A 26,943-nucleotide genomic window follows, 5' to 3' on the forward strand; every position below is an offset into this window, starting at 1 on the left:
GTTATATAATAAGTGATGTAGTAATATAAGTTGTGTAAAATTACACCTTGATGTCATGTGGGACAGGGTTTACATAAGTTTATATTTCTTTCTTTTGAAATCTGATGCTAAGTTCACATGGTTATATAATAAGTGATGTAGTAATATAAGTTGTGTAAAATTACACCTTGAAGATGTCATGTGGGACAGGGTTTACATAAGTTTCTATTTCTTTCTTTGAAATCTGATGCTAAGTTCACATGGTTATATAATAAGTGATGTAGTAATATAAGTTGTGTAAAATTACACCTTGAAGATGTCATGTGGGACAGGGTTTACATCAGTTTATATTTCAATCTTTTGAAATCTGATGCTAAGTTCACATGGTTATATAATAAGTGATGTAGTAATATAAGTTGTGTAAAATTACACCTTGAAGATGTCATGTAGGACAGGGTTTACATCAGTTTATATTTCTTTCTTTTGAAATCTGATGCTAAGTTCACATGGTTATATAATAAGTGATGTAGTAATATAAGTTGTGTAAAATTACACCTTGAAGATGTCATGTAGGACAGGGTTTACATGAGTTTATATTTCTTTCTTTTGAAATCTCATGCCAAGTTCTAAAAGTTAATTGTAGGTGTACAATGGGTGACGTAATAAATGGTATGGTAATACAACTTGTTCAGAATTACATGCAATTGTTGGAGAGTTGTCAGTATTTGATGTTTTGTATGGTTTATCACAGGTATTCTTTGTTGATTATGGTAACACTGCTTGCATCAAGAACTTGAGTGATATTTATGAGATTGACCCTGAAAATACACCAGACCTGCTGACTGCTCCAGCTCAGGTGAATGTCCATTTGCTAAGCTGTGTTGCATTTCTTATTTCAATTTCAGTAAATTATTACCTTAATACATTTTTCTATCAGTCTACCTTCATGTATTCTTGTGTTATTGTCAAGCTCATAAAGTAGTAATATGTCCTCATAGATTTACTGTACGGTTATCAGACTAGGAATGTGTGAACTTCTGGTTTTGTTCTTCAGAGTGTCAGTGCCAGACTCAGAATGTGGTCCAGTGTAAAGAATTGATAAAGTAATAATATGTCATTACAACATTATTCTTAATTGTGTGGCTGCCAGACTAGTTATGTGTAAACTGGCAAGTTATATTTTACAATGATTGTATAAATATTCCATGTATTAGCCACTCGGCTATTGACATCTGTTTTTAACATATTCTTCATTGTATGGCTGTTGAACTATTATATATGTTATCATATTACTCTTGATTGTATGACTGTTAAACTATTATGTATGTTATCATATTATTCTTGATTGTATGACTGTTAAACTATTATGTATGTTATCATATTATTCTTGATTGTATGACTGTTAAACTATTATGTATGTTATCATATTACTCTTGATTGTATGACTGTTAAACTATTATGTATGTTATCATATTACTCTTGATTGTATGACTGTTAAACTATTATGTATGTTATCATATTACTCTTGATTGTATGGCTGTTAAACTTGTGTATGTTATATTACTCTTGATTGTATGACTTAAACTATATGTATGTCATCAAATTACTCTTGATTGTATGACTGTTAAACTATTATGTATGTCATCATATTACTCTTGATTGTATGACTGTTGAACTATTATGTATGTCATCATATTACTCTTGATTGTATGACTGTTGAACTATTATGTATGTCATCATATTACTCTTGATTGTATGACTGTTGAACTATTATGTATGTCATCAAATTACTCTTGATTGTATGACTGTTGAACTATTATGTATGTCATCATATTACTCTTGATTGTATGACTGTTAAACTATTATGTATGTCATCAAATTACACTTGATTGTATGACTGATAAACTATTATGTATGTCATCAAATTACTCTTGATTGTATGACTGTTAAACTATTATGTATGTCATCATATTACTCTTGATTGTATGACTGTTAAACTATTATGTATGTCATCATATTACTCTTGATTGTATGACTGTTAAACTATTATGTATGTCATCATATTACTCTTGATTGTATGACTGTTAAACTATTATGTATGTCATCAAATTACTCTTGATTGTATGACTGTTAAACTATTATGTATGTCATCAAATTACTCTTGATTGTATGACTGTTGAACTATTATGTATGTCATCAAATTACTCTTGATTGTATGACTGTTGAACTATTATGTATGTCATCAAATTACTCTTGATTGTATGACTGTTGAACTATTATGTATGTCATCAAATTACTCTTGATTGTATGACTGTTGAACTATTATGTATGTTATCATATTACTCTTGATTGTATGACTGTTAAACTATTATGTATGTCATCAAATTACACTTGATTGTATGACTGATAAACTATTATATATGTCATCAAATTACTCTTGATTGTATGACTGTTAAACTATTATGTATGTCATCATATTACTCTTGATTGTATGACTGTTGAACTATTATGTATGTTATCATATTACTCTTGATTGTATGACTGTTGAACTATTATGTATGTCATCATATTACTCTTGATTGTATGACTGTTGAACTATTATGTATGTCATCATATTACTCTTGATTGTATGACTGTTGAACTATTATGTATGTCATCATATTACTCTTGATTGTATGACTGTTGAACTATTATGTATGTCATCATATTACTCTTGATTGTATGACTGTTGAACTATTATGTATGTCATCATATTACTCTTGATTGTATGACTGTTGAACTATTATGTATGTCATCATATTACTCTTGATTGTATGACTGTTGAACTATTATGTATGTCATCATATTACTCTTGATTGTATGACTGTTGAACTATTATGTATGTCATCAAATTACTCTTGATTGTATGACTGTTAAACTATTATGTATGTTATCAAATTACTCTTGATAGTATGACTGTTGAACTATTATGTATGTCATCATATTACTCTTGATTGTATGACTGTTGAACTATTATGTATGTTATAAACTATTATGTATGTTATCATATTACTTTTGTTTGTATGACTGTTGAACTATTATGTATGTTATCATATTACTCTTGATTGTAGGATTGTTAAACTATTATGTATGTTACCATGTTACTCTTGATTGTATGGCTGTTGAACTATTATGTATGTTATCATATTACTCTTGATTGTATGACTGTTAAACTATTATGTATGTCATCAAATTACTCTTGATTGTATGATTGTTAAACTATTATGTATGTCATCATATTACTCTTGATTGTATGACTGTTGAACTATTATGTATATTATCATATTACTCTTGATTGTATGACTGTTAAACTATTATGTATGTTATCATATTACTCTTGATTGTATGACTGTTAAACTATTATGTATGTCATCATATTACTCTTGATTGTATGACTGTTGAACTATTATGTATGTCATCATATTACTCTTGATTGTATGACTGTTGAACTATTATGTATGTCATCAAATTACTCTTGATTGTATGACTGTTGAACTATTATGTATGTCATCATATTACTCTTGATTGTATGACTGTTGAACTATTATGTATGTTATCAAATTACTCTTGATAGTATGACTGTTGAACTATTATGTATGTCATCATATTACTCTTGATTGTATGACTGTTGAACTATTATGTATGTTATAAACTATTATGTATGTTATCATATTACTTTTGTTTGTATGACTGTTGAACTATTATGTATGTTATCATATTACTCTTGATTGTAGGATTGTTAAACTATTATGTATGTTACCATGTTACTCTTGATTGTATGGCTGTTGAACTATTATGTATGTTATCATATTACTCTTGATTGTATGACTGTTAAACTATTATGTATGTCATCAAATTACTCTTGATTGTATGATTGTTAAACTATTATGTATGTCATCATATTACTCTTGATTGTATGACTGTTGAACTATTATGTATATTATCATATTACTCTTGATTGTATGACTGTTAAACTATTATGTATGTTATCATATTACTCTTGATTGTATGACTGTTAAACTATTATGTATGTTATCATATTACTCTTGATTGTATGACTGTTAAACTATTATGTATGTCATCATATTACTCTTGATTGTATGACTGTTGAACTATTATGTATGTCATCAAATTACTCTTGATTGTATGACTGTTGAACTATTATGTATGTCATCAAATTACTCTTGATTGTATGACTGTTGAACTATTATGTATGTCATCAAATTACTCTTGATTGTATGACTGTTGAACTATTATGTATGTCATCATATTACTCTTGATTGTATGACTGTTGAACTATTATGTATGTCATCATATTACTCTTGATTGTATGACTGTTGAACTATTATGTATGTCATCATATTACTCTTGATTGTATGACTGTTGAACTATTATGTATGTCATCATATTACTCTTGATTGGATGACTGTTGAACTATTATGTATGTCATCAAATTACTCTTGATTGTATGACTGTTGAACTATTATGTATGTCATCAAATTACTCTTGATTGTATGACTGTTGAACTATTATGTATGTCATCAAATTACTCTTGATTGTATGACTGTTGAACTATTATGTATGTCATCAAATTACTCTTGATTGTATGACTGTTGAACTATTATGTATGTCATCAAATTACTCTTGATTGTATGACTGTTGAACTATTATGTCTGTCATCAAATTACTCTTGATTGTATGACTGTTGAACTATTATGTATGTCATCAAATTACTCTTGATTGTATGACTGTTGAACTATTATGTATGTCATCAAATTACTCTTGATTGTATGACTGTTGAACTATTATGTATGTCATCAAATTACTCTTGATTGTATGACTGTTGAACTATTATGTATGTCATCATATTACTCTTGATTGTATGACTGTTGAACTATTATGTATGTCATCATATTACTCTTGATTGTATGACTGTTCAACTATTATGTATGTCATCAAATTACTCTTGATTGTATGACTGTTGAACTATTATGTATGTCATCATATTACTCTTGATTGTATGACTGTTGAACTATTATGTATGTCATCATATTACTCTTGATTGTATGACTGTTGAACTATTATGTATGTCATCATATTACTCTTGATTGTATGTTAAACTATTATGTATGTCATCATATTACTCTTGATTGTATGGCTGTTAAACTATTATGTATGTTATCATATTACTCGTAATTGTATGACTGTTGAACTATAATGTATGTTATCATATTACTCTTGATTGTATGACTGTTGAACTATTATGTATGTCATCAAATTACTCTTGATTGTATGACTGTTGAACTATTATGTATGTCATCAAATTACTCTTGATTGTATGACTGTTGAACTATTATGTATGTCATCAAATTACTCTTGATTGTATGACTGTTGAACTATTATGTATGTCATCAAATTACTCTTGATTGTATGACTGTTGAACTATTATGTATGTCATCAAATTACTCTTGATTGTATGACTGTTGAACTATTATGTATGTCATCAAATTACTCTTGATTGTATGACTGTTGAACTATTATGTATGTCATCAAATTACTCTTGATTGTATGACTGTTGAACTATTATGTATGTCATCAAATTACTCTTGATTGTATGACTGTTGAACTATTATGTATGTCATCAAATTACTCTTGATTGTATGACTGTTGAACTATTATGTATGTCATCATATTACTCTTGATTGTATGACTGTTGAACTATTATGTATGTCATCATATTACTCTTGATTGTATGACTGTTAAACTATTATGTATGTCATCAAATTACTCTTGATTGTATGACTGTTGAACTATTATGTATGTCATCATATTACTCTTGATTGTATAGCTGTTGAACTATTATGTATGTCACCATGTTACTCTTGATTGTATGGCTGTTGAACTATTATGTATGTTATCATATTACTCTTGATTGTATGGCTGTTAAACTATTATGTATGTTATCATATTACTCTTGATTGTATGGCTGTTAAACTATTATGTATGTTATCATATTACTCTTGATTGTATGGCTGTTAAACTATTATGTATGTTATCATATTACTCGTGATTGTATGACTGTTGAACTATAATGTATGTTATCATATTACTCTTGATTGTATCACTGTTGAACTATTATGTATGTTATCATACTATTCTTCATTATAAGGCAGCACAACCACTAATGTATTTACTGGTTACTTTACTGTAGAATGATTTAACTACCAAGAACTTCAGTAATTTTTGTTGACTTTTTATTTGCTAGATTGATGACTGGTTTGTCAGCATCTGTTGTTAATTGTACAATTGTTAGACTAATGACTGGTTTGTCAGCATCTGTTGTTCATTGCTTAATTGCTAGACTGTCTACTGGTTTATCAGCACATGTTGTTCATTGCTTAATTGCTAGGCTGTCTACTGGTTTGTCAGCACATGTTCATTGCTTAATTGCTAGGCTGTCTACTGGTTTGTCAGCACATGTTGTTCATTGCTTAATTTCTAGGCTGTCTACTGGTTTGTCAGCATCTGTTGTTCATTGTAGAGTTGCTAGACTGTCGACTGGTTTATCAGCACATGTTGTTTATTGTAGAGTTGCTAGACTGTTGGCTGGTTTATCAGCACATGTTGTTTATTGCAGAGTTGCTAGACTGTTGGCTGGTTTATCAGCACATGTTGTTTATTGCAGAGTTGCTAGACTGTTGGCTGGTTTATCAGCACATGTTGTTTATTGTAGAGTTGCTAGACTGTTGGCTGATTTATCAGCACATGTTGTTTATTGTAGAGTTGCTAGACTCTGTTGGCTGGTTTATCAGCACATGTTGTTTATTGTAGAGTTGCTAGACTGTTGGCTGGTTTATCAGCACATGTTGTTTATTGTAGAGTTGCTAGACTGTTGGCTGGTTTATCAGCACATGTTCATTGTAGAGTTGCTAGACTGTTTGCTAGTTTATCAGCACATGTTGTTTATTGTAGAGTTGCTAGACTGTTGGCTGGTTTATCAGCACATGTTGTTCATTGTACAGTTGCTAAATTGTTGAATGTTTTTTAAATTTATTCTTAAGTCCTGTTGACATGGGTCACAGGTCATAAGCCATGTCATTGCATTTGTTGATTCACACTCAAAATTTAATCCTCTACTATTTAATGAACTTAAATCAGTGAGTCTGGTATCGAAATGTAGATTATAATTGAAATATTAGGTTTATCATGTAGTTTACTGTAATGTTTACTGATTTGTAACCAAACGTTCGTGTATTAAATGTTATGGTATGAAAACATTAGCAAGTGTAAAATGGTTTCAAAGTTAGTCTCAGCAATAAAACTGAATGACTTAACTCAGTAAATTATGATGCTTCTTATAGGTATGTTTATCAGCATTCTGTTCAGTGTATATTTGTTAGACTCTTAACAAGATTCTTTAGTTATAACAATAGGTCACCATCACGAATCTTATATGTATGCTATCTTTATTATTCATTTAATTACTAATTTTTTAATCTCTAGTTTAATTTTGAAATTTATTTTCTTTTAGGCTTTTGAGTGTGTTTTGAGTGAAGTACGCCCATCTGCCCTCAGGTCACCTCGAGGACAATGGACGAGAGAAGCTCGCGATTGGTTTAAAACTCAAGTTGATGGACAGAATCTTGTTGCAAGGGTAAAACTTTTATCTAATAAAGATGTAGAATGTAGTCCATATTAATTGCTAGTGTAATAAAGACGTAGAAGTTAATACATATTAATCGCTAGTGTAATAAAGACGTAGACGTTAGTCCACATTAATCGCTAGTGTAATAAAGACGTAGACGTTAGTCCACATTAATCGCTAGTGTAATAAAGACGTAGAAGGTAGTCCACATTAATTGCTAGTGTGTAATAAAGACGTAGAAGGTAGTCCACATTAATTGCTAGTGTGTAATAAAGATGTAGAAGGTAGTCCACATTAATTGCTAGAGTGTGATAAAGATGTAGAAGGTAGTCCACATTAATTGCTAGAGTGTGATAAAGATGTAGTAGGTAGTTCACACTAATTACTGGTGTAATTAAGATGTAGAAGGTAGTTCATACTAATTACTGGTGTAATTAAGATGTAGAATGTAGTTCATACTAATTACTGGTGTAATTAAGACTAGTCTGTGTTAATTACTGGAGTGTAACAGTAATGTACAGATTAGTCTGTGTTAATTACTGGAGTGTAACAGTAATGTACAGATTAGTCTGTATTACTTACTGGAGTGTAACAGTAATGTACAGATTAGTCTGTATTACTTACTGGAGTGTAACAGTAATGTACAGATTAGTCTGTGTTAATTACTGGAGTGTAACAGTAATGTACAGATTAGTCTGTGTTAATTACTGGAGTGTAACACTAATGTACAGATTAGTCTGTGTTAATTACTGGAGTGTAACACTAATGTACAGATTAGTCTGTGTTAATTACTGGAGTGTAACACTAATGTACAGACTAGTCTGTGTTAATTACTGGAGTGTAACACTAATGTACAGACTAGTCTGTGTTAATTACTGAGTGTAACACTAATGTACAGACTAGTCTGTGTTAATTACTGGAGTGTAACACTAATGTACAGACTAGTCTGTGTTAATTACTGGAGTGTAACACTAATGTACAGACTAGTCTGTGTTAATTACTGGAGTGTAACACTAATGTACAGACTAGTCTGTGTTAATTACTGGAGTGTAACAGTAATGTACAGATTAGTCTGTATTACTTACTGGAGTGTAACAGTAATGTACAGATTAGTCTGTATTACTTACTGGAGTGTAACAGTAATGTACAGATTAGTCTGTATTACTTACTGGAGTGTAACAGTAATGTACAGATTAGTCTGTATTACTTACTGGAGTGTAACAGTAATGTACAGATTAGTCTGTGTTAATTACTGGAGTGTAACAGTAATGTACAGATTAGTCTGTGTTAATTACTGGAGTGTAACAGTAATGTACAGATTAGTCTGTGTTAATTACTGGAGTGTAACAGTAATGTACAGATTAGTCTGTGTTAATTACTGGAGTGTAACACTAATGTACAGATTAGTCTGTATTACTTACTGGAGTGTAACAGTAATGTACAGATTAGTCTGTGTTAATTACTGGAGTGTAACAGTAATGTACAGATTAGTCTGTGTTAATTACTGGAGTGTAACAGTAATGTACAGATTAGTCTGTGTTAATTACTGGAGTGTAACACTAATGTACAGATTAGTCTGTGTTAATTACTGGAGTGTAACACTAATGTACAGACTAGTCTGTGTTAATTACTGGAGTGTAACACTAATGTACAGACTAGTCTGTGTTAATTACTGGAGTGTAACACTAATGTACAGACTAGTCTGTGTTAATTACTGGAGTGTAACACTAATGTACAGACTAGTCTGTGTTAATTACTGGAGTGTAACACTAATGTACAGACTAGTCTGTGTTAATTACTGGAGTGTAACACTAATGTACAGACTAGTCTGTGTTAATTACTGGAGTGTAACACTAATGTACAGACTAGTCTGTGTTAATTACTGGAGTGTAACACTAATGTACAGACTAGTCTGTGTTAATTACTGGAGTGTAACACTAATGTACAGACTAGTCTGTGTTAATTACTGGAGTGTAACACTAATGTACAGACTAGTCTGTGTTAATTACTGGAGTGTAACACTAATGTACAGATTAGTCTGTGTTAATTACTGGAGTGTAACACTAATGTACAGATTAGTCTGTGTTAATTACTGGAGTGTAACACTAATGTACAGATTAGTCTGTGTTAATTACTGGAGTGTAACACTAATGTACAGATTAGTCTGTGTTAATTACTGGAGTGTAACACTAATGTACAGATTATTTCTGTTTATTTTGATGTGTTGCTAACAACATGTAAATTCAGTGATACAAATGTGTGAGTGTGTGTTTAATGTATGTGATGAAAGTAAATCATAACTTCAATTACCAGGAACATTTGTTTGCATTTAAAGCTTGTTGCTTTATCCACCAGGTGTATTCAGTTGTGCAGAATGTGGTACGGTTAGAGCTAGTGAAGGTTCTTCCCAATGGACAGGAAATGAGCATTAATAAAAAGTTAATTGATTATCAGTTTGGTGAAGCAGCTGAGGAGAGTTACCTTTCAAAGGTAAGAGTTATGTAGAGAGACTTAAGGTTGGTTGTAGTTGATTATCAGTTTGGTGAAGTAGCTGAGGAGGGTTACCTTTCAAAGGTAAGAGTTATGTAGAGAGACTTAAGTTTGGTTGTAGTTGATTATCAGTTTGGTGAAGCAGCTGAGGAGAGTCACCTTTCAAAGGTAAGAGTTATGTAGAGAGACTCAAACTGTGCTTTAAGTTTGGTTGTAGTTTTAATTCAATACTTACCCAAACTATAGGGCATAGAATACTTGGTTTTTCACTGCCATCAAAGCTTACCTTGAATATAGTAGTGAAAGTAAAATGTTGTGTGGTACAATGTACTGGCAGATCTCTTAATAAAATCATTTTATGTTTCATCCTATTGTAAAAGTACCTGTGTTGTAAAATGTTATATGGTACAATGTACTGACAGATCTCTTAAGAAGATCATTTTATGTTTCATCCTATTGTAAAAGTACCTGTGTTGTAAAATATTGTGTGGTACAATGTACTGGCAGATCTCTTAAGAAGAAAATTTTTTGTTTCATCCTATTGTAAAAGTACCTGTGTTGCAAAATATTGTGTGGTACAATGTACTGGCAGATCTCTTAATAAAATAATTTTATGTTTCATCCTATTGTAAAGGTGCCTGTGTTGTAAAATGTTATATGGTACAATGTACTGACAGATCTCTTAAGAAGATCATTTTATGTTTCATCCTATTGTAAAAGTGCCTGTGTTGTAAAATGTTGTGTGGTACAATGTACTGACAGATCTCTTAAGAAGATCATTTTATGTTTCATCCTATTGTAAAGGTGCCTGTGTTGTTGGGTCTTATATTGTAGTAAAAATAATATTGCAGACTTCTTGACAGGGAGAAGGAAATGTCTGACAGAGTTTGTGATTGCTAAGGTGACTGCTTTAAGGTTGATCAGTGATCTTAACTAGTCCATCATCAAAAGTATCCTTTTGTAGTGCAAGTTCTAACTCCTACCATAAATGTGTATGTTCAATTAATTAAGTCACTTTCACTGCTGCTTCTGTAGTAATTAGTCATTTTCATTGCTGCTTGTTTAGTAATTAAAGGTACTTTCATTGCTGCTTTTTTAGTAATTAAAGGTACTTTCACTGCAACTTGTATATAAAGGTACTTTCACTGCAACTTGTATATAAAGGTACTTTCACCTCAACTTGTACATAAAGGTACTTTCACTGCAACTTGTACATAAAGGTACTTTCACTGCTAATTTTATAGAATTACTTTTCACTGTCTCAAACATAATTTTCATTCTTTATATAAACTTTTGTATATTTCAGTTTGTGTTTTTCTTTCTCATTATAGAATCAAACAGTTATTTGATGTCTCAGCTTTTTAACCCTTTGTATGTATGTTTTATTGTATAGGTGTTTTCTGAAGTTTAAATCTAATAAAACAATTTCAAGAGTATTTTTGTGGATTTTGTTAATTGTTTTTGTGAATTGTTTTAATTCCTTTCTGTGGATTGTTTTAACTGAAACTATAAATCTTGAAATCTAGTTTAATTAAAGTTTATTTATAAACAAACCAGTGAATTTTGTAAGAAAATAAAAATAAACTCATATTTTTTTCAGCAAAACCACGAACTTCGCATAAACCTTCAGATGTTTTCAACCTATAATATGTTACCGCTGAGCTCCGATGTAGAGGAAGGAGGTTTTGTTCATGTCCCTTTTAAACAAGAGTTTGAGGAGAAGCCATCATCATCTACAACTAAAGTGGTTGGTTATATAGATTTAGTCCTGACTTGTATTGTAACTAGTTCATATCTGTTCCAAAATGATGGATCAAGTACTTCCATTCCATGCCCTAACCTCACACTGGAATAGTTGTGGATCTGAGTCTTATACCAGTGGAATAGCTGTTGTTCCATGTTTTTATGTCGTAATGGAATAGCTGTTATTCCATGTTTTTATGTTGTAATGGAATAGCTGTTATTCCATGTTTTTATGTCGTAATGGAATAGCTGTTATTCCATGTTTTTATGTCGTAATGGAATAGCTGTTATTCCATGTTTTTATGTCGTAATGGAATAGCTGTTATTCCATGTTTTTATGTCGTAATGGAATAGCTGTTATTCCATGTTTTTATGTCGTAATGGAATAGCTGTTATTCCATGTTTTTATACCGTAATGGAATAGCTGTTATTCTATGTTTTTATACCGTAATGGAATAGCTGCTGTTTTGTTTTTATACCGTAGTAGAATAGCTGGTGTTCTATGTTTTTATACCGTAATGGAATAGCTGCTGTTCTGTTTTTATACCGTAATGGAATAGCTGCTGTTCTATGTTTTTATACCGTAATGGAATAGATGTTGTTCTATGTTTTTATACCGTAATGGAACAACTGCTGTTCTATGTTTTTATACCGTAATGGAACAACTGCTGTTCTATGTTTTTATACCGTAATGGAACAACTGGTGTTCCATGTTTTTATGCCGTAGTGGAACAACTGGTGTTCCATGTTTTTATGCTGTAGTGGAATAGCTGTTGTTCCGTGTTTTTATGCCGTAGTGGAATAGCTGTTGTTCCGTGTATTTATGCCGTGAGTGGAATAGCTGTTGTTCCGTGTATTTATGCCGTGAGTGGAATAGCTGTTGTTCCGTGTATTTATGCCGTAGTGGAATAGCTGTTGTTCCGTGTATTTATGCCGTAGTGGAATAGCTGTTGTTCCGTGTATTTATGCCGTAGTGGAATAGCTGTTGTTCCGTGTATTTATGCCGTAGTGGAATAGCTGTTGTTCCGTGTATTTATGCCGTAGTGGAATAGCTGTTGTTTTGTGTATTTATGCCGTAGTGGAATAGCTGTTGTTTTGTGTATTTATGCCGTAGTGGAATAGCTGTTGCTTCGTTATTTATGCCGTAGTGGAATAGCTGTTGTTTCGTGTATTTATGCCGTGAGTGGAATAGCTGTTGTTCCGTGTATTTATGCCGTAGTGGAATAGCTGTTGTTCGTGTATTTATGCCGTGAGTGGAATAGCTGTTGTTCCGTGTATTTATGCCGAGTGGAATAGCTGTTGTTCCGTGTATTTATGCCGTGAGTGGAATAGCTGTTGTTCCGTGTATTTATGCGTGAGTGGAATAGCTGTTATTGTAAGCTTTATACAATGATTGAACAGCTGTTGATTTTGTGTTATTGATTTTATTCTTTTACCAACAGTTACGTCTTCAAGGACCATACAGTCCACTGGAAATATCGTGATCGTGGAATAAGTTGTTTGGGTATTAGCAGGTTAGTGATGTAGTTACTGTATTTACTTGGTAGTGATGTAGTTATAGTAAAGACTGTTCTTGTTGAAAATGTTTATATAGATTGTAATAAAGGATTATTTTGTATGTGATTCTATTCTTTAGGCACTATGTATGTTAATACGTTTTTAATTTTCTTTTGAAATTCCTTTAAATCTAGGACAGTTCATATGGATCGTGACAGTGTCAATTCTGTGGCCTTAGACCCAGAACCTCAGGACCAACATGAGAGAATGCTAGTAGCTAGTCATGTGGGACTGAATTCCACTGGTAGTGCTATTGTAGTCAGAAACACCACATTAATGCCAAATGTACATGGGTTGTCTTCCATCATAGCATTGTTGTTTGCACCATATGCAGAGCTAAGGTATTACATTAATGAATACTACATGTTGTGTGTTAGTGTGAAACTATTTATATAGGTTTCTTAATATTCTAGGTTTGTTTACACTATATTCAAAACTGCATTGATCTGTATATGTTGTGTGTAAAACTGTATTTATGTAGGTTTTTAATATTGTAGGTTTGTTTGCACTATATTCAATATTGCATTGATCTCTATATGCTGTGTGTGAAACTGTGTTTATGTAGGTTTTTAATATTGTAGGTTTATTTGCACTATTTGCATTGATCTCTATATGTTGTGTGTGAAACTGTATTTATGTAGGTTTTTAATATTGTAGGTTTGTTTGCACTATATTCAATACTGCATTGATCTCTATGTTGTGTGTGAAACTGTATTTATGTAGGTTTTTAATATTGTAGGTTTGTTTGCACTATATTCAATATTGCATTGATCTCTATATGCTGTGTTAGTGTGAAACTGTTTATGTAGGTTTTTTAATGTTGTAGGTTTATTGTCTGCACTATTATCAGTTTGTGTTTATTAACAAACTTTAGATTGATTGTGGCCCACTCATTAGATAACACAGATTTGAATGGTAGATGTTTATATGACAGTGTTGTTAGAACTTTTCATTTGGTTGTTTGAGAATGTATACACATTGAAATAAGTTGTGCTTCCTAACCACCAGGTCTTTCTTAGTAATCAATATTTTGAAAATTGTTTAGAATTTGTGTTTCTAAAATGCTGTTTACAAAGATTTAAAAGTACTCAAACATGTTTTTATTCAGTTTGTATTATACAGTTACATTTTAAGAGATAAAGTCCACTTCTGTTCATAAATAATTATATCTGTCCTATACAGTGTGAGAAATCCACCTGTCTCAACAAACCATCAGTCTATCAGACCACAGTTTTTTCTAACATTGTAGGCTTGCATCATATGCACTAATCCACTGCTCGTGTTATATGTTAGTGTGGAACTGTACCTAAATGTTTTGTCTTACTTTGTTCCCACTAAGTCTTACTTAAAATTTTCTCATTTTTGTTGTCTATAAACAAAGTTTTGTTGAAATATTATATTTATGTAATTTGTTGTTTATTAGGAGGCTAAAATCAAGTGTAAGAAACTTCTCTTTGTATTATCTAGGGTATGTTAGGTTTTTATACATTCTTAATGTATGAAACTCAGTTTGTTAGATAATTTTTGTCTTAGAATGATTTGTGTGAAATATCTGTTATTAACTGGAATCTCATTGTTTGTTTCTCTCCACTAAAGAGTTATTGTAAATTAATAATATAAAAATGTTGCCAGGACTGACAAGGAGCGCACATGTTACACTGGAGCCCTGTGTGGCCTGGGATATGATCCCGGAACAAAGCAGTCCATCTATCCAGATCATGACATGGAACTTGTTTTTGACACAACATTTGATTGTGAAGATATCAGTGCTGTAAGTAGTAATAAATATAAATTCTCAACTACTAATGACAGTAAATATATAATATATTCTGTCACTGCTGTGTGTATTTAAACATAATCATTTGAGTAATTTAAACATGTCATAACTTATACTGTTATGACAGAAATATCTAATTCATTCATTTGCTGCTGTAACAACCAAAAGGTAATATTTAGCAGTGAAATAAAAGACAATAAAGTAACTTGTTAGCAAAACATTGTTACACAAGGTGAATTCCTAGTATAATCTGTAATTGTTAATATATTGACCTATCACAGTATAGTTGTAACATTCTTAACACACTTAGTAACACTTATAGTAATGTCTTTACTTACACAATTAGTAACACTTATGTCTTTTCTTACACTACACAATCAGTGACCAATGGCTGTATAGATTTAACATTCTTAACACAGTACGTAACACTTATAGTAATGTCTTTACTTACACAGTTAGTAAAACTCGTAGTAATGTTTTTACTTATACAATCAGTGGTCTATAGCTGTGTAGTTGTAACATTCTTAACACAGATAGTGAAACTTATAGTAATGTCTTTACTTACACAATCTGACCTATAGCTGTGTAGTTGTAATATTCTTAACACAGATAGTGAAACTTATAGTAATGTCTTTACTTACACAATCTGACCTATAGCTGTGTAGTTGTAACATTCTTAACACAGTTAGTGAAACTTATAGTAATGTCTTTACTTACACAATCAGTGGTCTATAGCTTTGTAGTTGTAACATTCTTAACACAGTTAGTGAAACTTATAGTAATGTCTTTACTTACACAATCAGTGGTCTATAGCTTTGTAGTTGTAACATTCTTAACACAGATAGTAAAACTTATAGTAATGTCTTTACTTACACAACAAGTGTCCTATAGCTGTGTAGTTGTAACATTCTTAACACAGATAGTAAAACTTATAGTAATGTCTTTACTTACACAATCAGTGTCCTATAGCTGTGTAGTTGTAACATTCTTAACACAGATAGTAAAACTTATAGTAATGTCTTTACTTACACAATCAGTGTCCTATAGCTGTGTAGTTGTAACATTCTTAACACAGTTAGTGAAACTTATAGTAATGTCTTTACTTACACAATCAGTGTCCTATAGCTGTGTAGTTGTAACATTCTTAACACAAATAGTGATACTTATAGTAATGTCTTTACTTACACAATCAGTGGTCTATAGCTGTGTAGTTGCAACATTCTTAACACAGTTAGTAAAACTTATAGTAATGTCTTTACTTACACAATCAGTGGTCTATAGCTTTGTAGTTGTAACATTCTTAACACAGATAGTGAAACTTATAGGAATGTCTTTACTTACAGAATCAGGGACCTATAGCTGTGTAGTTGTAACATTCTTAACACAGTTAGTGACACTTATAGTAATGTCTTTACTTACACAATCAGTGTCCTATAGCTGTGTAGTTGTAACATTCTTAACACAGATAGTGAAACTTGTAGTAATGTCTTTACTTACACAATTAGCGTCCTATAGCTGTGTAGTTGTAACATTCTTAACACAGATAGTGAAACTTATAGTAATGTCTTTACTTACAGTTCTTAACACTTATGTCTTTACTTACACAGTGAGTGACCTATAGCTGAGTAGTTGTAACATTCTTAACACAGATAGTAAAACTTATAGTAATGTTTTTACTTACACAATTAGTGTCCTATAGCTGTGTAGTTGTAACATTCTTAACACAGATAGTAAAACTTGTAGTAATGTTTTTACTTACACAATTAGTGTCCTATAGCTGTGTAGTTGTAACATTCTTAACACAGATAGTGAAACTTATAATAATGTCTTTACTTACACAATTAGTGGTCTATAGCTGTGTAGTTGTAACATTCTTAACACAGATAGTGGTACTTATAGTAATGTCTTTACTTACACAATTAGTGTCCTATAGCTGTGTAGTTGTAACATTCTTAACACAGATAGTGGTACTTATAGTAATGTCTTTACTTACACCATCAGTGACCTATAGCTGTGTAGTTGTAACATTCTTAACACACTTAGTAAAACTTATAGTAATGTCTTTACACAGTAATATTTATAGCAAAGTCTTATCTTACAGTCAGTGACCTGTAGCTGTACAGTTCTAAGAATCTTAACACATGTTGTAACCAGTAAGTTTTAAGTGATATTTTCTTGTCGTTATGTAATTTTTCTTTATACGAGTTTCAACCTTTTTTGTTTCAGACTTTTTCTGTTTGTCACCTTAGGTGTTAACTCATAACAAACCTTTTATAAATATCTCAAACTGTATACATATGCATACACTAAATTTTGATTGAAGATTGATCAGTTAATAATGATAAATCTATCCTGTGATTGATAGTGTATTCACGGTACCTGTTTATTTTGAATTCTACTTTCTTTCTTTAAATGTTTTGTTTTTGAGATTGAAATTTCATTAATCCTGGTTGTTATGGTTTGGCCCCTGTGCAGTTTATGACTTGTTATAATGATATTCCTCAGATCAACAAAGTTAGAATGGGAGTTAATCTGTTACTGGGGAGTGAAGAGGAGCTAGCTCAGTGGGCTCCACTTCAAATTAGGAACATCCAGCAGCGTGTCAAGAGACATCTACAGGAGTAAGAAACACGTGTTTTGTATTTCTTCATGCTGTCATTACTTTCCACATACTTAGACTGGTCTGAATGATAGATGTTTTAACTTGTACAACAAGGATTCTTGTATAACAATTTGTTTTATATCATTTCATTGTGTGGAATTACCTATGACTTAAGTATTGGTGTTATAATGTGTGAATTAATATCTGTGACTTAAAGTATGGGTTTATAATGTGTGAATTAATATCTGTAACTTGAGGGTGGGTGTTATAATGTGTGAATTAATATCTGTGACTTAAGTATGGGTGTTATAATGTGTGAATTAATATCTGGAACTTGAGTGTGGGTGTTATAATATGTGAATTAATATCTGGAACTTGAGTGTGGATGTTATAATGTGTGAATAAATATCTGGAATTTGAGTGTGGGTGTTATAATGTGTGAATTAATATCTGGAACTTGAGTGTGGGTGTTATAATATGTGAATTAATATCTGGAACTTGAGTGTGGATGTTATAATGTGTGAATAAATATCTGGAATTTGAGTGTGGATGTTATAATGTGTGAATTAATATCTGTAACTTGAGTGTGGGTGTTATAATGTGTGATTTAATATCTGGAACTTGAGTGTGGGTGTTATAATGTGTGATTTAATATCTGGAACTTGAGTGTGGGTGTTATAATGTATAAATTAATATCTGTAACTTGAGTGTGGGTGTTATAATGTGTGAATAAATATCTGTAGCTTGAGTGTTGTTTATAATGTGTGATTTAATATCTGGAACTTGAGTGTGGTGTTATAATGTGTGAAGTAATATCTGGAACTTGAGTGTGGGTGTTATAATGTGTGAATAAATATCTGTAGCTTGAGTGTTGTTTATAATGTATAAATTAATATCTGTAACTTGAGTGTGGGTGTTGTAATGTGTGATTTAATATCTGGAACTTGAGTGTGGGTGTTATAATGTGTGAATTAATATCTGTAACTTGAGTGTGGGTTTATAATGTGTGAATTAATATCTGTAACTTGAGTGTGGGTTTATAATGTGTGAATTAATATCTGTAACTTGAGTGTGGGTTTATAATGTGTGAATTAATATCTGTAACTTAGTATCAGGTTATAGTACATGAGAGGATATTTGTTGCTTTAATATCAGGTCATAGTACATAAGAGGATATTTGTTGCTTTAGTATCAGGTTATAGTACATGAGAGGATATTTGTTGCTTTAGTATCAGGTTATAGTACATGAGAGGATATTTGTTGCCTTAGTATCAGGTTAAAGTACATGAGAGGATATTTGTTGCCTTAGTATCAGGTTATAGTACATGAGAGGGTATTTGTTGCTTTAATATCAGGTTATAGTGTATAAGATATTTGTTGCTTTAGTATCAGGTTATAGTACATGAGGATATTTGTTGCTTTAGTATCAGGTTATAGTACATGAGAGGATATTTGCTGCTTTAGTATCAGGTTATAGTACATGAGGATATTTGTTGCTTTAGTATCAGGTTATAGTACATGAGAGGATATTTGCTGCTTTAGTATCAGGTTATAGTGTATAAGTTATTTGTTGCTTTAGTATCAGGTTATAGTATATGAGGATATTTGTTGCATTAGTATCAGGTTATAGTACATGAGAGGATATTTGCTGCTTTAGTATCAGGTTATAGTGTATAAGTTATTTGTTGCTTTAATATCCAGTTATAGTACACGAGAGGATATTTGTTGCTTTAGTATCAGGTTATAATATATGAGGATATTTGTTGCTTTAGTATAAGGTTATAATATATGAGGATATTTGTTGCTTTAGTATCAAGTTATAGTACATGAGGATATTTGTTGCTTTAATATCAGGTTATAGTACATGAGGATATTTGTTGCTTTAATATCAGGTTATAGTACATGAGAGGATATTTGTTGCTTTAATATCAGGTTATAGTACATGAGAGGATATTTGCTGCTTTAGTATCAGGTTATAGTGTATAAGTTATTTGTTGCTTTAATATCCAGTTATAGTACATGAGAGGATATTTGTTGCTTTAGTATCAGGTTATAATATATGAGGATATTTGTTGCTTTAGTATAAGGTTATAATATATGAGGATATTTGTTGCTTTGGTATCAAGTTATAGTACATGAGGATATTTGTTGCTTTAATATCAGGTTATAGTACATGGGGATATTTGTTGCTTTAATATCAGGTTATAGTACATGAGAGGATATTTGTTGCTTTAATATCAGGTTATAGTACATGAGAGGATATTTGTTGCTTTAATATCAGGTTATAGTACATGAGAGGATATTTGTTGCTTTAGTATCAGGTTATAGTACATGAGAGGATATTTGTTGCTTTAATATCAGGTTATAGTACATGAGAGGATATTTGTTGCTTTAGTATCAGGTTATAGTACATGAGAGGATATTTGTTGCTTTACTATCAGGTTATAGTACATGAGAGGATATTTGTTGCTTTACTATCAGGTTATAGTACATGAGAGGATATTTGTTGCTTTAGTATCAGGTTATAGTACATGAGAGGATATTTGTTGCTTTAGTATCAGGTTATAGTACATGAGAGGATATTTGTTGCTTTAATATCAGGTCATAGTACATGAGAGGATATTTGTTGCTTTAGTATCAGGTTATAGTACATGAGAGGATATTTGTTGCTTTAGTATCAGGTTATAGTACATGAGAGGATATTTGTTGCTTTAGTATCAGGTTATAGTACATGAGAGGATATTTGTTGCTTTAATATCAGGTTATAGTACATGAGAGGATATTTGTTGCTTTAATATCAGGTTATAGTACATGAGAGGATATTTGTTGCTTTAGTATCAGGTTATAGTACATGAGAGGATATTTGTTGCTTTACTATCAGGTTATAGTACATGAGAGGATATTTGTTGCTTTACTATCAGGTTATAGTACATGAGAGGATATTTGTTGCTTTAGTATCAGGTTATAGTACATGAGAGGATATTTGTTGCTTTAGTATCAGGTTATAGTACATGAGAGGATATTTGTTGCTTTAATATCAGGTCATAGTACATAAGAGGATATTTGTTGCTTTAGTATCAGGTTATAGTACATGAGAGGATATTTGTTGCTTTAGTATCAGGTTATAGTACATGAGAGGATATTTGTTGCTTTAGTATCAGGTTATAGTACATGAGAGGATATTTGTTGCTTTAGTATCAGGTTATAGTGTATAAGATATTTGTTGCTTTAATATCAGGTTATAGTACATGAGAGGATATTTGTTGCTTTAGTATCAGGTTATAGTACATGAGAGGATATTTGTTGCTTTAGTATCAGGTTATAGTACATGAGAGGATATTTGTTGCTTTAGTATCAGGTTATAGTACATGAGAGGATATTTGTTGCTTTAGTATCAGGTTATAGTGTATAAGATATTTGTTGCTTTAATATCAGGTTATAGTACATGAGAGGATATTTGTTGCTTTAGTATCAGGTTATAGTACATGAGAGGATATTTGTTGCTTTAATATCAGGTTATAGTGTATAAGATATTTGTTGCTTTAGTATCAGGTTATAGTATATGAGGATATTTGTTGCTTTAGTATCAGGTTATAGTGTATAAGATATTTGTAGCTTAAGTGTGTGTTTGTTTTTCAGTTGTGATAACTACATGAAATAACTTTATCTGATCTGTACTGAAAAGGTTACTTTTAAACATGTATATTTTTGTATAACTTTGAACATATAGATATATTTTTGTATAGTATTTATACTAAATCATAAATTTCACTAATTTTTCAATAACTTCACAAGTTGAATAGAAAGACAAGGTATGTATAGTTTGTACACTTGAGACTTATAGCTCAGTATGCAGTCTGTCATGTCCACCTAGTTAGTAAATACACTTGAGACTTATAGCTCAGTATGCAGTCTGTCATGTCCACCTAGTTAGTAAATACACTTGAGACTTATAGCTCAGTATGCAGTCTGTCATGTCCATCTAGTTAGTAAATACACTTGAGACTTATAGCTCAGTATGCAGTCTGTCATGTCCACCTAGTTAGTGAATACACTTGAGACTTATAGCTCAGTATGCAGTCTGTCATGTCCACCTAGTTAGTAAATACACTTGAGACTTATAGCTCAGTATGCAGTCTGTCATGTCCATCTAGTTAGTAAATACACTTGAGACTTATAGCTCAGTATGCAGTCTGTCATGTCCACCTAGTTAGTAAATACACTTGAGACTTATAGCTCAGTATGCAGTCTGTCATGTCCATCTAGTTAGTAAATACACTTAAGACTTATAGCTCAGTATGCAGTCTGTCATGTCCACCTAGTTAGTAAATACACTTGAGACTTATAGCTCAGTATGCAGTCTGTCATGTCCACCTAGTTAGTAAATACACTTGAGACTTATAGCTCAGTATGCAGTCTGTCATGTCCATCTAGTTAGTAAATACACTTGAGACTTATAGCTCAGTATGCAGTCTGTCATGTCCACCTAGTTAGTAAATACACTTGAGACTTATAGCTCAGTATGCAGTCTGTCATGTCCATCTAGTTAGTAAATACACTTGAGACTTATAGCTCAGTATGCAGTCTGTCATGTCCATCTAGTTAGTAAATACACTTGAGACTTATAGCTCAGTATGCAGTCTGTCATGTCCATCTAGTTAGTAAATACACTTGAGACTTATAGCTCAGTATGCAGTCTGTCATGTCCACCTAGTTAGTAAATACACTTGAGACTTATAGCTCAGTATGCAGTCTGTCATGTCCATCTAGTTAGTAAATACACTTGAGACTTATAGCTCAGTATGCAGTCTGTCATGTCCACCTAGTTAGTAAATACACTTGAGACTTATAGCTCAGTATGCAGTCTGTCATGTCCATCTAGTTAGTAAATACACTTGAGACTTATAGCTCAGTATGCAGTCTGTCATGTCCACCTAGTTAGTAAATACACTTGAGACTTATAGCTCAGTATGCAGTCTGTCATGTCCACCTAATTAGTAAATGGAACACACTTGATCAGTGTAATTCTAACTTTTTTTCAAATTATCATGTATTTATGCAGTTTCATCCAAGAGAAGAAGTGGCAAACAAATTTTTATATTTCACTTAATGTGTCTTATGTTTAGTAAGCAACTTATTTTCTTTCGTTCATATGAGAAAACACTTGTTGTTTGACACTTGTGTTTACAGCAGTACATAATATACGAATATAGTGAATTAGTTTTCCTAACTTCCCCTGTTATTAGACGTATTAGCTGATGTCATTTATAATGGTAATAAATGTGAATTTGTATATTAATTATTTTCAGATCTAGTTTTTAATGAAAGATGGTTATAAAAATAAGTCTGTGTGCAGTTTTCAAAACTGTTTAAATAACATTAGGTTTGCTATCAAAAAACAAAATGCATCCACTTTGCAACATTTTGAGATTGAAATTGTTAATTATGGTAAATTATTTGAATGCAAGTGTCATCACAGTTTATAGTTTCATATTGTTAAGAAGTAAGATTAACAGGTACTCTGAAGTGTAGTCGTCACAGTTTACAGTTTCATGTTGTTAAGAAGTAAGATTAACAGGTACTCTGAAGTGTAGTCATCACAGTTTACAGTTTCATGTTGTTAAGAAGTAAGATTAACAGGTACTCTGAAGTGTAGTCATCACAGTTTACAGTTTCGTGTTGTTAAGAAGTAAGATTAACAGGTACCTGAAGTGTAGTCATCACAGTTTACAGTTTCATGTTGTTAAGAAGTAAGATTAACAGGTACCTGAAGTGTAGTCATCACAGTTTACAGTTTCATGTTGTTAAGAAGTAAGATTAACAGGTACTCTGAAGTGTAGTCATCACAGTTTACAGTTTTAAGAAGTGTTGTTAAGAAGTAAGATTAACAGGTACTCTGAAGTGTAGTCATCACAGTTTACAGTTTCATGTTGTTAAGAAGTAAGATTAACAGGTACCTGAAGTGTAGTCATCACAGTTTACAGTTTCATGTTGTTAAGAAGTAAGATTAACAGGTACCTGAAGTGTAGTCATCACAGTTTACAGTTTCATGTTGTTAAGAAGTAAGATTAACAGGTACCTGAAGTGTAGTCATCACAGTTTACAGTTTCGTGTTGTTAAGAAGTAAGATTAACAGGTACTCTGAAGTGTAGTCATCACAGTTTACAGTTTCATGTTGTTAAGAAGTAAGATTAACAGATACTCTGAAGTGTAGTCATCACAGTTTACAGTTTCATGTTGTTAAGAAGTAGGATTAACAGACTCTGAAGTGTAGTCATCACAGTTTACAGTTTCATGTTGTTAAGAAGTAAGATTAACATGTACTCTGAAGTGTAGTCATCACAGTTTACAGTTTCATGTTGTTAAGAAGTAAGATTAACAGGTACTCTGAAGTGTAAACAGGTAGTTTTTGTTTGACACATACAAGGATTTTTGTTGAAATAAAGAAAAAATCAAAGTGTTTTTCATTTGTACAGTTTATCTTCATGTTAAAATTCTTATAGGTATTACTTTAAATGCAAATAAGTGTTCCTTTAAAACAAAACACTATGGTAAATTAATGCCCTTTCAACAATCACTATTAAACTGTTTCAGGTTGATATCCAGGAATCGTGACGCCTCGAGAGCCTCAAGAATTCAAGAGAAGTCATCGCTGGCAGCAAGTGCCTGAGGAGTACCAGCTGTGCTCATGTCTGAGGGCACTGAAGCTGACAGCTACCATGTTCTACCTCTCCATAAGGCTGTTAGTCTGTGTGAAGATACATATGTTGAAAAGATGAGGGAGCACCTTATCGACCTGCAGACTAAAGCAAGCAGGTACACATGTTGAACATTGCTGAGTGCTAGAGTCTATGTACCTTTGTAACAAAGTAAATATTACACTGTTTCTTTCTATTTCCAATGATTTTACTTGTTTGTGTGCCCTTATAATTACACAAATCAGTGAAAAGGAACATTGTTTTGTGTGCAAAACAAAAATCTGTCAGTTATTACTGATGTTATAGTTACATAGTGGTTCAAGCTTGACTGTTGAGTTAAAACAGTTTTCACTTAGAATTTACAGTTGATAATACTGAGAAAACTCTCACACTGTAATTGTTTGTCTGTGACAAGTTTTATTTGCATAACCAAACTTGTTGGTTATAATTTTGTTTAAACTTTTAATGTTTTCTCACCACTAGATCTCTGCAGCGAGAGGTGACCAGATGTAACCTGTGTGATGTAATCCTTTATTGTCCACAAGAATTGTTGCTGCACTTGGAATCAGAATACCACTTCGAGAGAGAAGGGGAACTTTTTGCTTAATGTCCAAGAGCAGTTTGTATTATAAACATTGTTCTTTTGTTTACATAGACACAAGAAATTCTCATGTTTTAATTCTCCAATAAAATCTTCTCAATGTGTGATATAAGTTACTGAATGAAGCAAAACATATGTTCACACGCTATCTCATCCACGCCTTCCAATTTTCAGAAGTTCTAAACTACAAACATATCTTTTTGTTGTTGTAGTGTTTCACAGGTACTCTTAACCATTGTAAAAATGTGTTTGTGTTGTTACACACCTAAATAATATAAAATAGTAAGCTGTTGGTTACATTTGATAAGGCCCGGTATGGCTTGACTCACAGTTTTAGAGTTATGGGTTCAAATCCTCATCCCATGAATTAATTATGCTAGCCCTTTCAGCAGTAGGAACATTACAATGTGACAGTCAATTCCACTAGTCATTGGTAAATGAGTATCCATTGAGTTGGCAGTGGCTAGTGAAGACTAGCTGCCTTTTCTCTCTTCTTTCACTGCTAAATCAGTGAAATGTAAAACAGACCACACTTGAAAATTTAAATTAAACTTCACAAACTTTTATCTTACAGAGGAAGATAATGTTTTAAGGGTTATAGTGACACAAAGTAGTTGTACTTGTATAGCTGTTATTGGTGTTTTCTAGTCATTTCCAGAGATGTGTTCTGAACAAAACGTTTCACTAAGATTACAAGCTATGTTCCAGTGAGAAACTTAATGACTAGCTTGCATACTGCCCTTGTTGTATAATTAGAAAGGCCAGAAAATTTGTGAGGTTGGGGAAATTGTCTAATTTTTCCATTTTATTTATCTATATACTTTGATACATTATTTAGTAAAATAAAAATTTAGTACATTACTGAAATCAGTTTGAAAGAAGATTGGACAAGTAATTTATTCTTTGTTTTTAGTGTTTATTGTTTATTTATTATAAAAATAACTAAAATAGGGATGTTTTAGGTTAGTTAAGATGAGATTCAGTAAAATAAATAATATAAAAATGTTTCACTAGGCAAGCATGCGAGCAGCAAGTGGGTAATGTAATTCGATAGTCTAACATAAGCTGCAGGTACTTTTAGTGACTAATAACTTATAATGGCACAGGTAGTAGTTAAACATGGTTGTAACATGAGCTGCAGGTACTCTAAGTGACTCACAACTTATAATGGCACAGATAGTAGTTAGACATGGTTGTAACATAAGCTGCAGGTACTTTAAGTGACTTACAACTTATAATGGCACAGATAGTAGTTAGACATCATTCAAAGAGCAATAGAATTAGATTATAAACATACATCAGTAATGTCGAGAAACCCACTTGTTGAGAAATTTATATGCAAAAACGGCTCGTTTGGGTTGAGAAAATATTTTACATAGAAGAGCGAACAACGTTTCGACCTTCTATGTAAAATATTTTCTCAACCCAAACGAGCCGTTTTTGCATATAAACTTACATGTACTGGTGCTAGCATAAAGCGACTTAGTACAAATGAATGTAGTTTCATTTTACAGTCATTCTACAAAAAGTGATTTTTGTAACTTTTGTGAAGATATTCGCACTGTATTGAAAGTTAAATCTATGAAGACTTTACAAGTACAGAGGTCACATGATCCATCAAATTGACCAAGCCTGTGTTGAAATAAGTCAATATATTTACTTGTGTAATAAACGATTTTGTTATACCATCACTTCTTTCAGAGATCCCCTTTATTGGCAAATTTGTTGAACACATGCCATTAGCCTTCATTCCACTGCTGAAATCCAAAGATCCAACACTTCTTTCATGTAGCAGAGTACTCCTATCATGTG

General features: G+C 31.8%; 1 protein-coding gene across 1 annotated transcript; it reads left to right on the forward strand.

Annotated features, from left to right (window-relative positions):
* The first annotated feature begins 730 nt into the window (after window positions 1-730).
* On the forward strand, window positions 731-25,235 carry LOC143226844 (ATP-dependent RNA helicase TDRD9-like). The gene is made up of 10 exons (XM_076458333.1): window positions 731-835; window positions 7,550-7,672; window positions 10,019-10,153; window positions 11,754-11,900; window positions 13,339-13,410; window positions 13,588-13,794; window positions 15,086-15,224; window positions 17,736-17,851; window positions 24,427-24,648; window positions 25,014-25,235. The coding sequence occupies exons 4-9, from the start codon at window positions 11,845-11,847 to the stop codon at window positions 24,500-24,502; spliced, it is 666 nt and encodes a 221-aa protein (XP_076314448.1). The 5' UTR covers window positions 731-835; window positions 7,550-7,672; window positions 10,019-10,153; window positions 11,754-11,844; the 3' UTR covers window positions 24,503-24,648; window positions 25,014-25,235.
* Window positions 25,236-26,943: the final 1,708 nt, after the last annotated feature.

Source organism: Tachypleus tridentatus, chromosome 9, assembly GCF_004210375.1.
Source record: "Tachypleus tridentatus isolate NWPU-2018 chromosome 9, ASM421037v1, whole genome shotgun sequence".
NCBI lineage: Eukaryota > Metazoa > Arthropoda > Merostomata > Xiphosura > Limulidae > Tachypleus > Tachypleus tridentatus.

Excerpts from the sequence above, each read along its gene's own strand:
- LOC143226844 (XM_076458333.1), top strand. The coding sequence starts at position 11,845 with ATGTCCCTTTTAAACAAGAGTTTGAGGAGAAGCCATCATCATCTACAA. Across the intron at positions 13,795-15,085 it reads GCACCATATGCAGAGCTAAG|GACTGACAAGGAGCGCACAT; the intron begins GTATTACATTAA and ends AAATGTTGCCAG. Across the intron at positions 15,225-17,735 it reads ATTGTGAAGATATCAGTGCT|ATCAACAAAGTTAGAATGGG; the intron begins GTAAGTAGTAAT and ends GATATTCCTCAG.